Source organism: Gambusia affinis, linkage group LG04 (assembly GCF_019740435.1).
Source record: "Gambusia affinis linkage group LG04, SWU_Gaff_1.0, whole genome shotgun sequence".
Classification (NCBI taxonomy): domain Eukaryota; kingdom Metazoa; phylum Chordata; class Actinopteri; order Cyprinodontiformes; family Poeciliidae; genus Gambusia; species Gambusia affinis.
Window position 1 is genome coordinate 18,778,549 of NC_057871.1, and position 19,561 is coordinate 18,798,109.

The window sequence follows — 19,561 nt, forward strand, 5'->3', positions numbered from 1 at the left end:
AAAAGTATTACCAACTTTCTCTTTGTCAATGACAAAAAATTTCCAGTAAGGATGAGGAAGATTGTTGTTGTAACGATACAAAATATAATAGGCAGGAGTAATTTAGTAAGAACCTGGATAAACTGAAAGCTTACCTCTCTTTCTTGTTTGCAATATTTAACCCACTGTGTGTGAAATGACTGTTGGTATCAGGGACATATCTATCACACACGTATTATTTATCTTCCATTAACACAGCCAGTACATGCAAAAGCCTAATCTAAATAGGCTGGAAACACCACTTTTGCATGTATAATCAATTGTGCATGAGATCTTTGTAGATTGTACATACCTTATGTGAAATATTTTAAGATCAGGCTCGCTGTGACTTTACAACCTATCAAGAAAAAAAAAAAAGAAAAAGAAAAAAAAACAATTGACAGAAGTTACTTGCTAATAACCCAGAGATTTTGGAACAAAATGAAATCAGTTTGCTGGAACACAAAAAGAAGCCACACAATAGTTTTGTCAGTTTTTGTTTATTTCTCATAAAAGAGGGATGTACAGTGAGGTCTTGTGAACATCTTTTAAGGAGAATTATGCATACTGATAAGAGGCGCCGACTACAAATAAAAACACAAAATGAACATGTAATTCTGGTTGAAAATACAATTAAATAATATCATCCTCCTTGGGGCAGTTCAGCATTTTCTGTCTCAAATATCAAACTTTTACCATTTATTTTAGCTAAAGCCTTCCTTCATGCTGAAGATTAACTTCAGCTCTGGATGAAATCTATGCTTTTGTTGCAAAAAGATATTCCAAAGCCAAAGTTAATGTCTCAACAACTACCCTGCTTATAATGTCATTAAACTGGCAGTGAGAAACAAAACCTGTGCTGGTTGCTTGTAGTCTGAGTTATTCTGACCTAAATTACCTTTAAAAGATTTTAATATTTGAATTTCCAGAAAAAAATTTAAAGTGTTTTCTCAATAGGCTTCATCGTTTTTCAAAGTCACATCAAAAATGAAACGTGGTCGTCGACAACGCTCTATGTACATGTCTCCACATTTCCAGTGTGTGCATTATTGGCAGAGAGGACAGCACACTTGCAATTCCAAAAAAGCATAAATGTTAATCATCTGGTTGCAAGGCCTTGTCTGCTCTTGGTCCATTGATTTAATGTAATGGTCCTTAATCTACTGTTGCAGCAGTTGTGCTGGGTCATGATGTTTTTGTTCCTCATCAGTGTCGCTTACATCTCCAGTCATGGTAAAATCCCACATCTAAGGTTCACCTTTGTGCATGACAAGCTGGAATATATTTGTTTTACGCCACTCAGGATCAGAGAGGGCAATTGAGGAATAAAAAAAAAAAAATAAATAAATAAAAATCGGATTTACCCCAAATCTTCTACATCAGTCACCCGGTAATCCGTGTTGCATGTTATTGCAAGAGATTAGCAAAGAGTTTTGTCTTTTGCTTTTTTTTTTTTTTTTTTTTTTTTAGTAACAAAAGATTTAGGCCAAATGTGATGTCAACGGGATTGACCTTTCCTCAAAACTCATTTAAAATCTTGTCTTAGTCAAAAGTTGTTTCTTTTATATCATGAGTTTTTGACAGCATATGGCAAAATATAACACAGTCTGCGACAAACACTTCAACCTTCAGAGGATATGCTTACTGAGATACGTAAGTCACTAACCAAGTGATTCAGCTAATCACACTAAAAATAGTCAGTAATTGGATGATGTATTGAAAAAGAAATATTTTCACAATCTGAAAAACTGCAAAGTCACAATTAAGTATGACTTTTATCCACACTGATAAAATTATTCTCATTACATTTGTGGAAACAGAACCTTGGATTGAGCTGCAGAAAGAGCGACACAAAAGATTAATACTTGAAGAAGAAATGAGACGGACTAGAAATGCAAATGGAGAAATTAAAAATCCAGCAGTGATACGGGAGAGAGGTTGGAAGTAATTTCAGGGTTCTTAAATGAACTTGCAGCAGTGCTGATGTGCTAGTCAAGAAAGACTCGGGCGCTGTCCGGACCTGGTAATATCAAATATCCTGGCTGGTTCTGCTGAGAACAGAGTAGCTAGAAATGACACCTGGAATTAAAGTGCATCTTGTGTTATCAAATCAGAAAAAAACCCACTAACTGCAAATAAAAATGTGTAAATATTATCGAGCAAGAAACAGGGCATCAACTGCTTATTTTTCTGTAACATCATATACTCTGGTTCAGTTACTCTAGTAACCATTTCACTCAGGCATCCATGTGGTCAGCAATCCTCTGAGTTTCACTGTATGAATTGAGTCAGTTTGCCCCAGTAAAGTCCAGACAACCTCCTACTGGGGTTTTAATGGGTCTTTTCAGAATCCATCTCAAGTGGGTTCACAACTGTATTGTACTCCCAAAAGTCAGATATGAACGGATTCTAATTTAACTTGGATCATTAAAATGTGCATAAGAATTCCACTTAATAAAAAAATACATATATCCATAATATCTGACCTAATTTACAGAACAAACAGCAAAAAAATAATAATCCGTTCTCAACAAATGGAACAGCATTGTCTTGTGCATCTAAAAATGTAACAGAGGGACGTGAGGGAAAACAGAAAAGTGAAGGATTGTGAGGAGGCTACTCTGATAAGACGTGACGTCACAGCGGTGGCAGGTAAATGAGGTGGAGTGTTGGGGATAAATGTGAAAAGTGCATCAAAGTGAGTTTCTACACCATTAACAATAGCATAAACATCCTACTATTTGCATGATGTTAGGAAAGCCACCTCAAAGAGAAAAAAGATATTGAACAAATGCAAAGAAAAGTGCAACGACACAATAAGGTCTTATGTACAGTGTGTCAGCTTGTGAGGCTTTAACTAGAAGTAGTTCAGGATCTTTGTGTAGTATAGACACCAACATGTTTGGGATACTTTCTGAAGCAATTTTCCTTCTCCTTCTCAGAGTGGCAAGAAATTAGCTTTATGTAAAGTCTTTTGACACAGCCTCAATGAAATTTGGAGCTGACATGAGTATAGTGAAGGTGCAGATGATGGAGAACAGCGAGAAGGCCACCAAGCATAAGCGATCCACCACAGCGGCGGCAAACTTCCACTCACTGCAGATTTCCTCCCCCTTGTCCTGGTCTCGAAAGCGCCTGGCGATGTACTGCACTTCCTCCAGGATGAGGGAGATTTCCGGGATCTGCTCTAACAGCATTGTCCGTGTGTGGTCCGATTGGATGTCAGGCTGGGAGGAGCCACTCAGGTGGTTTCCTCCGCCTCCTTCACCGCCAATGCCACATGTCACTAGGCCTGAGTCGGTGCTCGGTGGGAAGGCGGGGTTGTCTGTTCCTGTGGAGTGGTAGCCGAAGTACAGGTTCATGTTGCCGTTGGTTGTGGTCGACTGGACCTGCCCTGGTATGGTGCTCATCTGGATGCTGGTGGTGCTGGTGTGGTGCGGAGGAGAGTGAGAGTATTTGTACGTTGGAGGGTTACTGGAGCTCACTGCTGGTTTATTTTCTTCCCCGGGCTTCTTCATGCGGAGGAACCAAGCGCACCAGTTCAGTAGAATCACACGGATCTGGTTGACGGGAAAATGGGAGTATAAAGAAAGGACAAAAACAGGCATAAAAATGTTTATGTTCCAGATAATCAAAAAAAATATGCTATCAGGAAACAATAACCTAAGTAAATACAAAAAGCAGTTTTTAAAATATTATTCAATTTATTTGGGAGAAAAAAAGCTATCAAATCAAACTCACTGTATGTTAAAGTATAACTAACTTACCTATGATTAGCTATGTTGTTTTGCTTAAAGGGGCAGTAATTTGTATTTTCCAGCCAAATAGCCATTTTATAGCACAGTCAAGAAACTGTACAACCTTCAGTTGTTATAAAATACTATATATACCCAAAATGTACCCAAATGTCCTTGCAACTGGTCAGTTTGAAGGATTTCTCAAAGATGCATGAAATAGTCAAAGCAACACTCCAGGTATGTTTTTGATGAGAGAAATACATCATTAAATACCATAAAGCTAAAAAAAGTTGATTTTACATCGTCCTACCCCTTTAGGTTTTTCTAGCTGCTCTCAGTTCTGGTTACTGCAAAACATGTGAAATCAAGAAATCTGTCAACATGAAGAGGGGTTAAAGATATAAACAGCAGCACATTATGCCCGCATTTGTAAAAAAAAATCATGACTGATCTATTGAAATTATTCCAAGCATACTTCAAGTTTCCATCTAGGAGATCAAAAAAGAAACCAGGACAATAAAGCACAGGTCCCGCTTGCAGTAAGACGTTCAATATGTTGGGATTTAGTGCAAAGAGAAGAAAGCGAGGCAGAAAATGGCTTTAAACAGATTTTTATGGCTCTCTGTGGCTGAGTGGAAGGATTAGTTTTGGCTTGTTGGAGGATTGTGAGTTTAATTCCAGGCTCCCCCAACAATATACTGAAGTGCATGTATAGATGTGAATTGAAAAACTGTAACTTGTGGAAAAATGCTTTGAGTAGTCAGCAACAAAAAAGTGCCAAATATTCACTTTAGTTAACTGTAGAAATGTTTCATAGTTAAAGCTACTGTTTTAGATACATCATGTGCATCATAATTATCCATCCCAACAACTCAATAATTCCCAAATGTTTCGCAGAAACAGAAGAAATAAAACGTAGAAATCTGAGTGACTCGAATCTTTGTGAACCGAACCTTCACAAAAAGTTTGACAGAAAGGCAGTAATACTTTATGTTAGACTTTTCATATCCATTTACTTTTACAAGCAACTTTAACCTACCCATTTAGGCATTTTCCCCCCTCTGGGATCATGGTGGTGGAATTGAAGAACCAGGACTGTTACCACCACAGACAAGCCCACAATCATCATGGTGCTGGCAAAGTACTGTGCTGAAAGTAAACAAAACATTTACATCAGACATCCCTCTAAGGGTAATGAAAACCATGTCATTAATATAATTTGTAACTAGCACCACAATTTCAGACTGAAGGGATTTTTTGTGGATATATAACAAATCATAAATAAACTATCCAGAATATATAAAGACAGAGACATAAAGAAATTAAATAGATTATGATAGCTGTACGCTGATTTGCAGAACCCTGTCTACGTGGATTTAATGCAGCTTCTGTTACACAGCTATCCAGACTAATCCAATTATGATACATTTCCATATTAAACCACAAGCAGAAACTGGATGAAACCCCGTCAGACAGATTCCCACTGAACACCAGTTCTACTTTTTTCTGCAACGAGCTCACACATCATGAATTAAACTTTGCTAATGGCTTAGTTTTCCATCACCGAGCCACCAGATGATGCAGAGCAACTATTTTATCTGCTGTTTTCCCTCTCATCTCTCAGCCCACAGTCCTGTCTGCTCGTGTGTGCGTCATCACAGTCTTACACGGCGCAACTCAATGTTTGTCTCCAGCAATGAGCATAGTCTTCAGATACTGCAGAAGCAATAAAACATCCACCTTACACCTGCACATCGTTTCCACGGTTACAACAAATCATCCAGTGGAAAAAAATGTTGTTAGGCTGTTGTGTATAAGTCTATAAGTCTGATTGGAAAAAAATTGTTGTGGCGCTCCCTAGGCTGTAGAGACTCAAATATGAGAATAAAAAAAACAAAAAACATGTAAAATGTTATTGTGTTGGAGATGAAGAAATCCCAGTTCTGTGGTAGATTACCTATTCATGGTTTTTATAATATTTTGACCTTCAAGTTACAAATTTATCTGCTTCCCAAGTCAGTCAAAAGACAAGTCAAAAATTAATACATAGATGACATTATTTGGAAGTCTCTGTTTACATGTCCTAGAATATGTCAAACTCACCAAATCCATTATATTACATAACGTGGAAAGCTCTAAAAGATAAACCTAGAAAATATGCTGTGTTATGATAAGTCTTTCTGCTGCAGACCAACTAAATCACTGACTGACCTTGACATATAAAATATTTTCCTAAATCTCTGATTCCTTTGACTCATTTTTAAATAGCTTACTGACTAACATGCTATTTCTTGGCACAACTCAACTTTTTTTCTTTCTTTTGTGAACTTGATTATCTTTCAAAATCTTCCTTGCATCTACCAAACTAGGTTAATTGATGATTGCTATTTAGTGAGAATTCACTAATTTGGAAAGTGGTACGCTTACAAATCACTTTTCTGTCTCCCTTTTCTTTTAATGAGCATTAATTACCGGCAAAGGATGTCTTACCAATTAGAGGAACAGAGTCTGAAGTGGCAGGCATGATCTCTGCAACAAGCAGCATGAACACCGTTAGAGAAAGCAGCACAGTAATACCTAGAGAAAGAAGATGAAACCACATTGGAGGACTGCTGTCACTGTATGTCTGCTTTTCTGCTAATTTTTTACTTATAAGACCTAAAAATAAATGCAACTTCTGACATAATCAAAGGTTTGGAAAAAAAAAGGTACATTTATCTTGGAGTGTTTGTGTTTTCATTTAATTTGACCCTGTCTCACAAGGTGCCATTTAAAATCAAGCTGGCATTTTCAGGTCCCCGTAATTATCTTGTGCTGTGCTTATGATCGACTTTTTATTCATCTGCCAATGAACGACCACCTCGAATGCTAATCTACATCTGTAAACTCAGTATTAGCATAGGAAAACGACAAACAGATGGCTCTGAAACACCACTGAGACCTGCTATTGAGGAACAGAAGGTGTACAAGTATATTCTACTGTAGTCTAAGTTTATGAATCAGTCTCCTCTTGTGTTAGTGCAGGATTGTTTCGGTGTTTAAGGCTGTACTAGTGTGCGGTTTCAGCCTGTACCCAGTGAGATCTTTTCTCCAGAGTCAGCGGGAAGCAGAAAAACCAAAAGGGCCAATCCAGAAATCAGCACACAGGGGATGAGCAGGTTGAGGCCGTAGTACAAAGTCCTGCGTCGCATAGTGACAGTGAACGTCACATCAGGGTAGGGCTCCTTGCAGCACTCATAGTACAACTCGTTGCGTTTTCCAGGCACACCTGGAGGACAAAAAGATGAGAAGGCGATAAATGTAGGAGGTTGAACAAACTGGACATGTTGGAATTCATCGAAGAAAGACTGTAGAATGGCTGGAAAGGTCAGATTGTAGTTCTCTTTTACCTTTACAGACAGAAATGCTTCAAAGAAAGCATTTATCTGAAGGTAATAACAAGCAAAGAAAAAAAAACTCATACAGGTTTTGCACCAAAGTCGAACTTCTGATGTTGGGGTTGGTGCTGGATTAACTTTGTCTTTAGGTTTGCTCAGAGTGTAGCATACTGCTAACCTTAATATTATCGTCTTTAGCAGACGCAAACAGTATTTCCAGACGGAAAGTGTCCATCTCTTTTCTAGATTACCATTTGCATAGTTTATCTGTGTTTTTGTCAAACTTGAAATAGAAAGAAAAATGACCTCATGTCACAGACATGCCAAAACAAGATTGTGAAATTGTATGAGACTGTGTGTGTGTTTATTTTGAGTGCCAATTTCAATCAAAAGAACAAGATAGCACTACAAGTATTGCACTTTGAAATGATGGTGAAATAATGAAACTATGTGTATTAATCACTTCACTATTAATCAGTGTGTGCGTGTGTGTATTGGAGATGAGTTGTCTGGACAACAATCAGCAATCAGTTTTGAATCAAAATCAAGCTGAAGTGCTGCAGATTTGATTATGTGTTGGGCATGTCAGACCACCCATATCAACAAATTTTAACCTTTTCTCACGTTTTAATATTTATACTCTATCTGTGAGAAAGACTCTTGTCTGAAACAGTCAGCCGCAGTCTACAAAAAGAACTCAAGTGTCTTGCTAAAAGAATTGATTTCCTGCAGAAATTAGACTTAAATAAATTGAATGGATCTAATTTTATTTCGTTCAAAGTTTGTCACCTGGTACTGAAAGGAAGTAGCTTTTGTTCGCCACCTATTAAATTGATGGACTGCAGACTTGCAGATTCAGATCGATTATGTGTGTGTGTTTGTCGGCCTTGACACTGGCGTGGTTTGTTCCGAAGCACCGGGATGATTTGTGTTCCAGGGAAGTTTGGCCCTTGACTGTTCTGAATTAAGTGAGCCATTGCTGGACCAGCTGTCACCTCATACATACCAAAATACTCCCCACACACTCGCACACACATTTTGGGGGCCAGCTAGGAGAGCTCACTTTGTGTGCAAGTCCATGCTTGCATCTTTGTTTGTCCTGCTTCTCTTTGCCACTGACAAGGAAAAATTGAGAAAGAGATTATGTGACATCTTTCATTTCTCATGGACACAGAAGATAGCAGAAAGAAAAGGCAGCTGAGTTAACAACAGCGCGTCTCAGCCAAGGTAAAGAGGACTGCTGAATAGGATCTGCCTTTTTAACACGTCACTCTGCGTTTACAGAGCCTCCCATGTTTACAGAATGGAGAAGAAGAGTTTCAGTTAAAACTTTGGTACAATTACAGGATCTATGTTCACAAAGGTTCTTATTAATGTGCTGCTATTTAACCAAAATGTTTCAACAACAAGGTTTTGTTCTCTACACATAAAAGTATGCAGTTCACAATAGATATTGCTACAAGTACAAGAGTCCTGAAGTATTAAATTCTCCCTGTTGAATGTCCAAGAGAATTATAAAAAATACATATAGTGAGAATAACATCTATGAAAAAAATACCCGCTTTCCCATTGAGAATAAAACACTAGACCTCCACTAAATTTAACAGAACTGAATCCAACTTCTTAAAGTGCAAATGATAAAAATAATAACTTGCCAGGACAGTAAAGTAAATTCATGACTGCAATTAGCATGCGGTGGAGGAGCTGGGGTGTCTCAGACTGTCATCTTTCAGTTTCTACTGCTGTGCTGTTTTTCTTTCTTCACTTTTACACTTCTCCCTAAAAGATGAGTCTAGTGGACTGGTTAATAAAAAAAGGTAAGAAAAAAAACAAAAGTGTATTTTGTAAAAGGTAGTTTGGTCATTACATGAGCATTGCTAAGCACACAACCTAAAAATTGATAAAATATTGAGATGCAATAGATTCCTGACTAACCTTGATGAATGATGGGTGAAAATATTCTGTTTTCACTAAAAGTAATTTCCTGTTTTTCTACTCTTTTATAGAAATCTTTTGAGAACTGTGCTATTTCACAGTTTGCTTTTACTTCATCAAATGTGATAAAAATTATTTAGTAATTAAAAACTAAGTAAACATAACCCTCAGAAAAGATGTCAAGGTTTTTATGAATACAGTTGGCGCACCCTTTTCACCTTTAAGCAATGGCTTCAATATTTCCTCTGTTATCTGTAAGGAAGCTACGCAACCTCCCCCCAAAGCAAACAGAGAATCATTTTAAGATCTAAGCAGGAAATCTTAACAAATTAATACAGGAAGAAAACTGTTCCGGTAGTTAAAACTATACCCGTGTGGATCACTTTTTGTTGAATTAGAACAGGGACTGGGGAACTTTGCAAGTTGGCAGCGCTCCATCTTTGGCGAGCTTTGCAGTTTGTTGTCAAAACAATATCTGAAGACAGGCAGAACACTTTGTCTGAAGGTCCCTCTTAATTTAATAATGAAGGTTCTGAAACTTTGTGTCCAATCTGTTGGGTTGCACTGTTTCAACTCTTTGATACTCACTGGAAATCTCACTGCTTAAAGGATGCTAGAAACTATTTGTGAAGGCTAAAAATCACAGTCAAAGTCTTGTTCGCCATGTGTACTAAATAAAATATTTTGTATTGTCCTTGGGTATTAGAATTGTATTAGAATGTCTAACAGGGTGGCAACATGTTAGAGTAGCTCTGTTATGTTAGTTCTGATTTATTCTCTTTCCACTTTTGTTCACTTTTTTTGTTTTTGTTTGGACAATAATTCTTTCTGGTTTTGGATGCTGTGCAGCTGGATGGATTCTTGTGCTTCACGTTTCATTTTCAAACAGTTGCAGTATTGTGTAATCATGGCAACAAGGTATTGCTTTTTTCAACTGCAAGCAGCTGAGCAGCATACAGAAAATTCAAATAATACCTCAACAGCGACCCCAAATCCCAGAGGAGTTGAAAAAAGGCTTCATGGATGCAGAACAGGACCAAAGAACAGACGGAGAAGGAGGAAATTCAAACCATCTCTTCCATCAATCAAAACTGTCAAAGTCTCTCTGCTCAGCTTTTTAATGACACGGCCATACAGATTTTAAGAGGAGCAGCTAAAAACAAATGTTGTGGTTTAGCAGGGCTTTCTTGGCTGCAACTGATGGTGTCATTCAGGACACATTAAAGTTAAATATTGTCTCTGCTGCTCAGATGTTGAATGGAATTAAATTACACTCAACATCAAATTTAATCATGTAATTTCAGCAAATGTCTTCAGTGAGAAGCCTCTCCAGAGTTGTTGCAAGGCTGGCTGCTGCCAGAAATTATGAAAATGCATAAATAGGCATAAGACAGAAACTGAATTAAGTTGCTTTTTTTTTTTGCTTTTCTTACCTACGAGGTCCCACTCTCCATTGGGTATGTATGTAGAAATGTCCACATCCATCATCTGAAGATCCAGGAGCCAGCCGTTGTGGGTCCAAGAGCCAAACTTCAGGTCACACTTCTGGATATCAAATGGGAACCACCGGACATCAATATAGCATGTACTCTTCAGGATACCTGGAAGGAGTAAGTACAGAACTTTTATTTTCCACCCAAGAGTTTGTGATTTTAATTTTTTGCACAGTGGTTAATCTGGCGCTAAAAATGTCACTTAAACAGTTTTGTTTCGTAAGGTACAGGTGGAGCTCAGTAAATTAGGAAATGTTTAAAAAACCTTATTAATTCAAAAAAAGGATTTATTTGGTGTTTATTTGGTTTGATTTGGATGGTTATTACTTGCTTATTAAAAAATTCTTAGAATATTACTTTAAATAAGGTCAAGCAAAAGAGATGTTCAATACAGAAACATATTGTGTACTCAATCGTGGAGAAGACCGCTGTCTCACTTGTTCACCAGATTGTCAATGACGGTCATAAGCAATTAAGAAATAAACTTATTGAGGGGAAGTTGAGTGAACAGTCAGAAGAAAACTAAAGTCTTACTGATTGGACCAAAGTCTCCTTTTCAGATAACATTGTATTTTTACACGTCATTTGAAGAACGGAGAGGCCAGAATCCATGTTGCTCTTGGTCCAGTGTGAAGTTTCCACAGTCGATAATTTATAGAGCCATGTCTTCTGCTGTTATTCATCAGCTGTGTTTTCTGAGGCTTAACCCTTTTAACTGTCACCCCAAATACTGTCACATGCAGGTCAATGGGTCCGGCGTCCTCATGGCCGTTGTTAAAGTCGGCGCGGTCATATACCAGGAGGGTTTATTGCACCTTGTGGTCTCCTTTGCTGACAAGCATTAATGGAGACGCTGGCAGAATTTGCCATGTGTTTCCTCTTCAACCAACATCTGGTTTGGCGTTTTGCCTCTATGCCACGTCAAGCCACACTGATGAACTAATTTAAAAAAAAAAAAAAAAAAAAAAAAAGCGTCCTGACCAATTAGTAAGTGACTCAACTTAAAAATACCTGAACATATTTATCACTGAGCGAAGAGTGATGTGTGAAACCATTTCTTTTCTCCGTTCATTGTTATAATAAGTACAAATGTTATAATTAATTAAGAAAACATTTGCTAAATAATGTATTAGTTTTAGTGTTTGAACTGAATTTCTAAGAAAAAGCTACAATGATATGCGAATCTATTGTCAATAGTCTTTAAAGACATTGTATAAGTGAAAAGGTTTGGATAATGTAGTTGACATGATCATTTTTAAGTGTTCTTTCATTGTTTGCTGGGATTCATTTTAAAACCTCAGAATTTAAAGGAAAATAAGTTAAAATAAAACTTTCAAGAAAAAATCTCTCAACTTATCCCACTTATTTCACAAGAGTGAACAAAAGGATTGTGGAACAAAGGATATTTAGTATTAATAACTCAGAGACAGGCCACACATAACATGTGGAATATTTCACCTGGTGGGATGTATTGGCAGGCTCCCGATGCATTAACCAGCACATTTGTATGAAACGTGGCATCAAATCTCTCATCGGCACTAGAGTTAGAGAAGATAAATTAGGAACGACTTTAAATGGCAACCGCAAGTCTGAACAGCAACTCAGGAAACAACATTATGGAGAAAGATAAAATAATGAGTAAGCTGCAAAGTCAAAGACATAGAAAAGAAAAACAAAACAAAAAAAAACAGAATGTGAGTCAGAAGGTGACATGAGGAGGAGGAGGATTACCACAGCTACAGAAAAGCAGTGTTTAATTACAATGACGAGTTCAAAACATTGGAGAGTGCTTTAAACCCACTTGTCACAGAGAAAAAATAAAAGATTGGATGTCTCATAAACTAACAAAACATCCAATATTTCCTTTCAGATTGAGTCTAAAATTAAGCAGAAGCTGTAATTATCCAGACTGTAATCATAGCTTAACACTACATTATGTCAGAAGTGTTTCCTGAAAGTATCAAGTTTGAACTTTTTTAATGAGCAACCAAGCCTGGTTTCAAAAGAACACACATTTGACTGGTATGCATTCTACCTAAATAAAGAAAACACCTTCACATTTGCAGCTTTCGCGGCTTGTCTGGTGTCATTGCTGTACCAAATTAAATAAATGGATGACGCCTGATGAACTTGGGCCTTGGCGTGATGAATTTTCAGTCACAGTTTGTGTTTCTTCTTGCACCATTATTGGCAGGGTCCCTGCAAATCAATACAAGCCTAGGAAATAAAATAGACATGGCTTGTTCAAAAAATAAATAGCCTGACATTTCAGAAAGCGACTCCACACAAGGAGTGAATAATAAAGGCCATAAAGATACCTGTTGCCCACTTCTGTTTCAATATAAGCAATTAAATGTACCTCAGTTGAACCATGGTTTCAGTGGACTGTGGAAAAAAACTAAACTTTAAAAAAATATAAAACTGAAACTGGTGACATTTTAGACAACATGGGATTGTTAAAATGTTGATTTTTGAGGAGTTTCACAGCTTTTCATAACCCCCTCTTTCACATGAAGTCATTTCCCTTATTCTAGTGACAGTAGAGCAAAAACCTGAACAGATTCATGCAAACATCTAATTATTATTTTCCCAAATTTTGATAGTAACAAAAGAAAAATGTGTATGTTCCTATTATGTCACATCATGCCAATAGATTCCAGACAAATAGGCAGGAGAAAACCTAAAGAAACCAGCTGCATACAGAGGTAGACAGCCAATAAAGCCTTATTTTTCCAAGTATGATAAAGAGTACATGTAGGTTGGTGTGCTCTGGCTCAAAGCTTAAAAAAATAGCGATGACTGAAAGCACTCCAGCTCAAGCAATGATTGAATGCTTCTCCGAATCCAGAGACTAGCTTGCCTCAACCCATCATTTCTTACTCTGTGTTAGTATATTTCTACCAATTACTGGCAGCGAAAGAATATGATGGCCGTACTTAAACTTCCCCTGAAGGCTTTTAGCCCGACAGGTAGAGCATCAATTTTGGTCATGTGGTTTTGCTCAACATCAAATTACAACCTCTAAATCTATCATTTAAATCTAATCGCTTGTTTCACCTAGCGTAGGGCTGAAAGGCAAAGAGGTTGAGAGAGAGAGAGCAGTGGAACTACTACCATCATTCTCTTTTAATGTCCCGAATGAATGAGCTATATTAGGTTTTAGCCTTGTAATGGCATTTTGAATGTTTTTACCTAATGCGTGGACTGGAAAGCAAATGAGAGCGTTTAGCCACTTTATCAGGAGCAGAACCAAATACAGTTAACATTAAACCAATTCTAAGAACTAGAATCAACACAGCAGATTAGAAATGCTATTGCAGATCAAATTATCTCCCAGAGGACCTAATGCTTGGATCTTACACAAATCTTGGTTTTCATGACTTATAATTACTGTAAACATTGATAGATAAATAGGAAAGGAACCGAATCGGATAGTGATTTACATTTGTGCAACTAATCCAAGCTGAGCGTTTAGTTGCACAACTTGCAGTCAATTTGTGAACATAAATAAGTTAAATATTGGCAGATTCTCCATGCTTATAATATGGGTGGCTTGATAAATTTTCACGTTTTGGTATGTGTGTTACTCATGATCAAGACGCTAAAGGTGGAAAAAAAAATAATATTGTTATATTCAATTACTGTAATTGCAGTTTTTCAGAGGTTGTTATTATTTAGCCAAAGCATATTAATTTACCAAAATTACATTTTATTATAACCTTTATAGTTGTTAAACTAACTAACATTTCGAGAGAACCAATAAGAAAATAATTAATTCTAAAGATACTCAGGTAAATCAAAGTCAATAATTGAGTCATTTTAAGGATTATGACTCTAATATCAGGCCAATAAGCTTTTCTGTTTTAGGCAAAAATAGAAAACTAAAATTGATTAAATTTAAACATATTTTGCCAATGATTCAACCAAACAGCAAAAGCAAATAAATATCTACAAGCCCTTAGAGTGGTGATAGCAAAGTCGAGTAACTACAACATTGTGACACACCTGAAGGTCTGACTCTCTGATGTATATGATGGACTTAAAGGGGCTTCAGTTTCTATAGCAGTGAATTATTAAACATGCTGGAAGAAATAACTTAACATTACCTGTTTAATTTTTAGAAACTTACTGTTAGCCCCATTCCTCCTGTGTTCAGTTGATAAGTAGATAGCAACGATAGCCAGTATTAAAACACATATCACATGTATAAAAACTATCATTAATTTAATCTGTTATGGATTTTGTCTCGTACAACAAGTGTTTTTTTAAAGCCCTGATGGAAGTTGACCAAAGCTGATTAGCAACTAGTCAGAAACGGTAGAAACCAAAGAAGAACGATGCAAAAGATTGCCAGTAGTGCTGAATTTGAACAGGTTTTTCAATGACTATGAATACACCAAATTCTTGTTAAGAATGTTGGGTTTGCATTTTTAAACAAGAGTATAGAAATTTCTGATGATAGACACCTATACCGTTGTTACATTATGGCCTTTTTGCTTGTGCTTCAAGGTTTTCATCCTTTTTAGATGGAATGTACAGTAATCTCCAGCTGGCTCAGGTTGCCAAGGATCTTTTGCACACGTCAAAGATAATTCTGTAATAAGTGTCACAACTCAGACATGTACGTCACTGAACTCAGCTCAAGTTGATGAGGTAAAACAACATGGTGACTTCACCTCAAGCAGTAACTTTGTCCTTAGCACTCTGTATGCTTTATGCCTTTCATTCCAGTACAACCTCTTTAGCAGTGCATCCATCACAAATCATAAACATATGCTTTATATGACAATCCTTCATATTTTACAAAACATTATTTATTTCTTCACCTTTGAATAAACATAAATAGTGTTTTCAGATACAGCAACACAAATGACAATTAATTAAGAATCAGCTTGAGGGCAACTTTATGTACTCAGTAAGGAGCAATTTCAAATCCTAAACAATTCTAACTAAAGCTTTATACTGAAGCCCACAGAAAAGTTCTGTAATTAAAGTAGAACTCAGGTTAAATTTAGCCTTTTGTTTAAATTAGTGAGGAGTCTGGCAGTCACAATTTGATTTAAGTGACGTCTTTAGAGATTGGTTTTGCTTTAGTACGAGTAAATGCAGTCTGAGTAGTCTGCACACATGAATGCATGACTTTGAACTCCAAGATCTTCAGGGACAGAAAAGGCAGCATCTTAGAGATTCTGGATAAAGCCATGATGAATACTTTGAATACCCATGTAATGAACTAGTTCTTACGACTAAATTGATTTTTGTTTATAGTAATCTTTTTTCTTGGAAGAGGGCTTTTGAATAAAAAAAAAAAAACAGACACGCAAAAAACCATTAAGTAACTTGCTTTTTAGCATTTGGATGGTATTTGCGCCCAAATATATTATATATTCTAAAAGTAGCACCAGATAAAGTCACAGATAGTCCACCAAGTCCATAAAGAAACTATGATTTACATTTTATACACAGAGACATCTATTGCACAACAACACACATCAGGAGAATGTGTTTTACCAGGGCATTGCATCTGAGCTATTCGATTTTCTATAGGGATTGTCTCTTCACCCCTCATTGTCTCTCAAATCACTCTGGAAGCAATGTTGTTGATGTGCTAACACAGACACAAAGCATTAAACTGTCAAGCGTTTAAGATCCTTAGAGACATGGAACTATTCTCAATGTTCATCCTGCTGGGTTTAGAGAAATAACGAGCCATGGAGCAAACAGGACAACTGTGTTACGTCCAAGATCCTCAATTTCTCAAAGCTCCTACATACTCGTCCCACATGCTTCTACCAGAGGAGTTATTGATCTTAGGTGTGAAGGGGCTGATCTTAAGCTGCACAGAGAAAGGTGCTCGGGTGACAACAGCAACGTTCTTCCTACACACACAAGCGGAAACAGGAAGTCACCCTCTTAGGTCCTTCATAGAAAAAACCTCAAACACCACAGAGCCTGAGGATTTATGATGCTTGGTGCCCGTCTAAACTGCTCTAAGCTGTGCAGACAGATGACTTTCTGTTAAGTAATTTTAGATTTTCACAGTTCAGCACTCCAGAGGTTTCAATTCTACATGCAGCCAGATCAAAGTCTTAACACCTTGTGCAATACACATATATGATAAATGGACTGAATCTATATGGGGCTTTGCAAGTCATACTGACCACTCAGATTGCTTCACATTAGAGATTCACTCACAAGCACACACATTCATGACATGTTGACTGGCAGGAAAACGTGGTGTTAAATACCTTATAGGCGAACGAGGAAACTGGAATCAAACCCACAACGTTTGGATTGCAAAATGACAACTCTTGCTTTCTCATGTCTTTTTAAATCCTTTTTCCTTTTTGCCATTTTACAACTACATATATTGGGTTTTATGTCATAGAGCAACACAAAGTACTGTTTAATTGCAAAAAGGAAGAATTTTGATACACAATTTAAAAAATAAATAAAAATATGCTCACCTGAGATCATAATTTGTAGAATCCCTTTCCACTGCTTTAACAGCTGCAAGTTTTTACATGAATGTTTCTACCAGCTTTCACATCTAAAAATTTAATTGGATTATTAGACCAATCTTGAGCAGAATCTATCTCAGTCCAAGACCGGTGTTGACCCATTCCATTGGGCCTGGTTTTCTACATGGGGCTGCTTTAACAAAAGATGAACCTATGTGCCAGACTTAAATGCTTCTGGCATTTCCAAATATTTAGCCACATCCTTAGAACCATCCTTATTATCAGTAATAATAAGGATTCTTCTCTGTCCTTGATAAAGAAAAGCACCCAACATGATGCTGCAACCATCATGTTTCACCACGGAGTTGTGTGTTCAGACCGCTGTGATCTGCCCATTTCTCAACCACAAATATTGTTTTGCATGTAGGCCAAAGATTTGGGTTTTCATCTCAAATAATTAGAGCATCTTGGTGCATGTGTTGGGAGGTGTCTCATAAAATATGTGGAACAACTGTCTACTTTGCAACAACTTTGCTTTGGTCTATTACATAAATTACATTACATAAAAATCCTGATTCCTGATCAACTTCGTTAAGGTGTGACAAACTGTAGAAAAACTGGGCATAGGTGTATAAAGCTGACAGTCAACAGATGCAGAGGAAAAACAGTTATACAGCAATTAATATATTTCAGAAAGTGATTCATACAAGATCTTATTGTTGGACATTTGTCTTCAAAAATCTTCTCTGCAGGAATGTACATTTAACCATTGGTCTTGTCTTACACCAATCCTTAAATGCATATTCATATTTGCTTAAGTTTATCATGACCTAATTTTCTAATGTAAATTTTAAAATTGCATAGTTTTAATCTCTCCTCTTGCAGGCTTACTTTATTATTATAAAGAAGCCAAAATTTTACCCAGGATTAATCCTCAAAGCATAAAGAACATCAGCTTCAACCCCGGCCTGCATCAGAAATATTGTCATTAATATTTGTGATTTGTGGTCCTCTCTGTAAGCGGCTTAACGTTTAATGCTATCTCTGTTACACAGCAAAAACTCATGTCTCTCTTTCTCATTCGCCCCCCAACCAAGGTGAGACTCTTACTGATAATGAATTGGGTTTAGTTAGATAAAACACAAACAGATTGGTTTTCCAGGCTAGCTTGACCTTTCAGTAGATTATCACAAAATATATATCACATTATATTGTTTGCATAATCAAAAACTATTGTAATAGGATTGTCTAACTTTGTTTTCACAGTGTCTGTGATTAGTCTGTCGATATGGAAGATTGTAAGGGATGCATTCCAAATAACTTGGATTGAAGAAAAAATATCTACATAGAATCTCTTTTAGTGACTTTTTCCAGAAACACAAACGGAGTTCCTTTTGCGCAACATATATCCATGAACATTATAAGTAATAACGACTATGAAACACATTTGTGATTGCAAAAATCTCAAAACAGTTAAACAAATTATATGATTGTCCATCTAATATTGCTTTCAACAGTCCTCTGAAATATTTAAATGTGTTTGTACTAAATATACAAGAAGTTAAAGACAAATAGTTTGCTGCAAGGCAAGCATATGCTTGATTTCCTCCGATTATCCTTTGGGACAGCAACATTCTCACATGGGCCAAATAAAACCGCAGCATACATATCCCAGAGGCACAGCTGTTTCACAAATGGATAAATGCTCTCTGTGTTTTCTTTTTACCCCTCCAGGGGGGTTTTGTGGGCTGTAGCGTCTCTTATATGAAAGTAGGCTGAGAGGAAAGGGGGAAAGAGAGGAGGGAAGATATTGTTGGGTGCGGGAGTCGAACCTGCGACGGCCGCGTCGAGGACTCAAGGCCTCCAAACATGGGTCGCGCTATCCCCTACGCCACCACAGCACACCCTCTCTGTGTTTTTTTTAAATTCTTTTTAATCATATTTGCAGCTTTCTATAAATGCTTAAGAAGTCTAAATAATATTTTCTTAACGAGAAAGTTGACATCGTATAGAGATTTAAACATCAAGGATGCAAATCATTATCAGGATAATGATAATGATTATAAGAATACCAACAGAGTCTTTTAGTATTCCTGGAACCTCATTGGATATTTATTCAGAACTTCAGTCTTTATCTTAATCCAAGGAGATTTAGGTTCAGTGTCACAGTGGAAACCATCACACCATAAATGTGTTTGTTCTAAACACAGACTGGGAGAACTTTACAGGGTTCACCAAGAGCACATCACACGTCAGGTCAAACATATTGTGGAAGTTCCCTTACTGCTTAGAGGATGCTAAATAACCTTTTGGTGGATTTTCTTATGATTATCCAAACTGGTTTCCGATTGTCCATTGTGAAATTGAAGAATGCACAAAGAACCTGTAAGAACATTTCAAATGCTGGAGTTATGCCCTGGCGACAACCTCATCATGCCAACACTGGCTAGCAACACTCAAAGAAATATTAGTGCAAGACTTGTGGCATACAAGCCTTCAGTGCTACTCCCTCACTCCCTCTCCATTCATTCTCTATGGAG

The 19,561-nt window shown here is 37.0% G+C and overlaps 1 protein-coding gene across 1 annotated transcript in view; it reads right to left on the reverse strand.

The window, feature by feature from the left end:
- Positions 1-502: 502 nt before the first annotated feature.
- The window catches only part of LOC122829882 (neuronal acetylcholine receptor subunit alpha-7-like), a 34,933-nt gene continuing 15,874 nt past the window's right edge, over positions 503-19,561 (reverse strand). Inside the window, exons 5-10 of the mRNA XM_044114780.1 lie at positions 12,019-12,098; positions 10,501-10,668; positions 6,829-7,023; positions 6,246-6,332; positions 4,795-4,904; positions 503-3,578 (exon numbers count right to left, since the gene is read on the reverse strand). Of these exons, the coding sequence (XP_043970715.1) occupies positions 2,979-3,578; positions 4,795-4,904; positions 6,246-6,332; positions 6,829-7,023; positions 10,501-10,668; positions 12,019-12,098 (1,240 nt within the window). The 3' untranslated portion in view covers positions 503-2,978. The remainder of the gene's footprint in view (positions 3,579-4,794; positions 4,905-6,245; positions 6,333-6,828; positions 7,024-10,500; positions 10,669-12,018; positions 12,099-19,561) is intronic.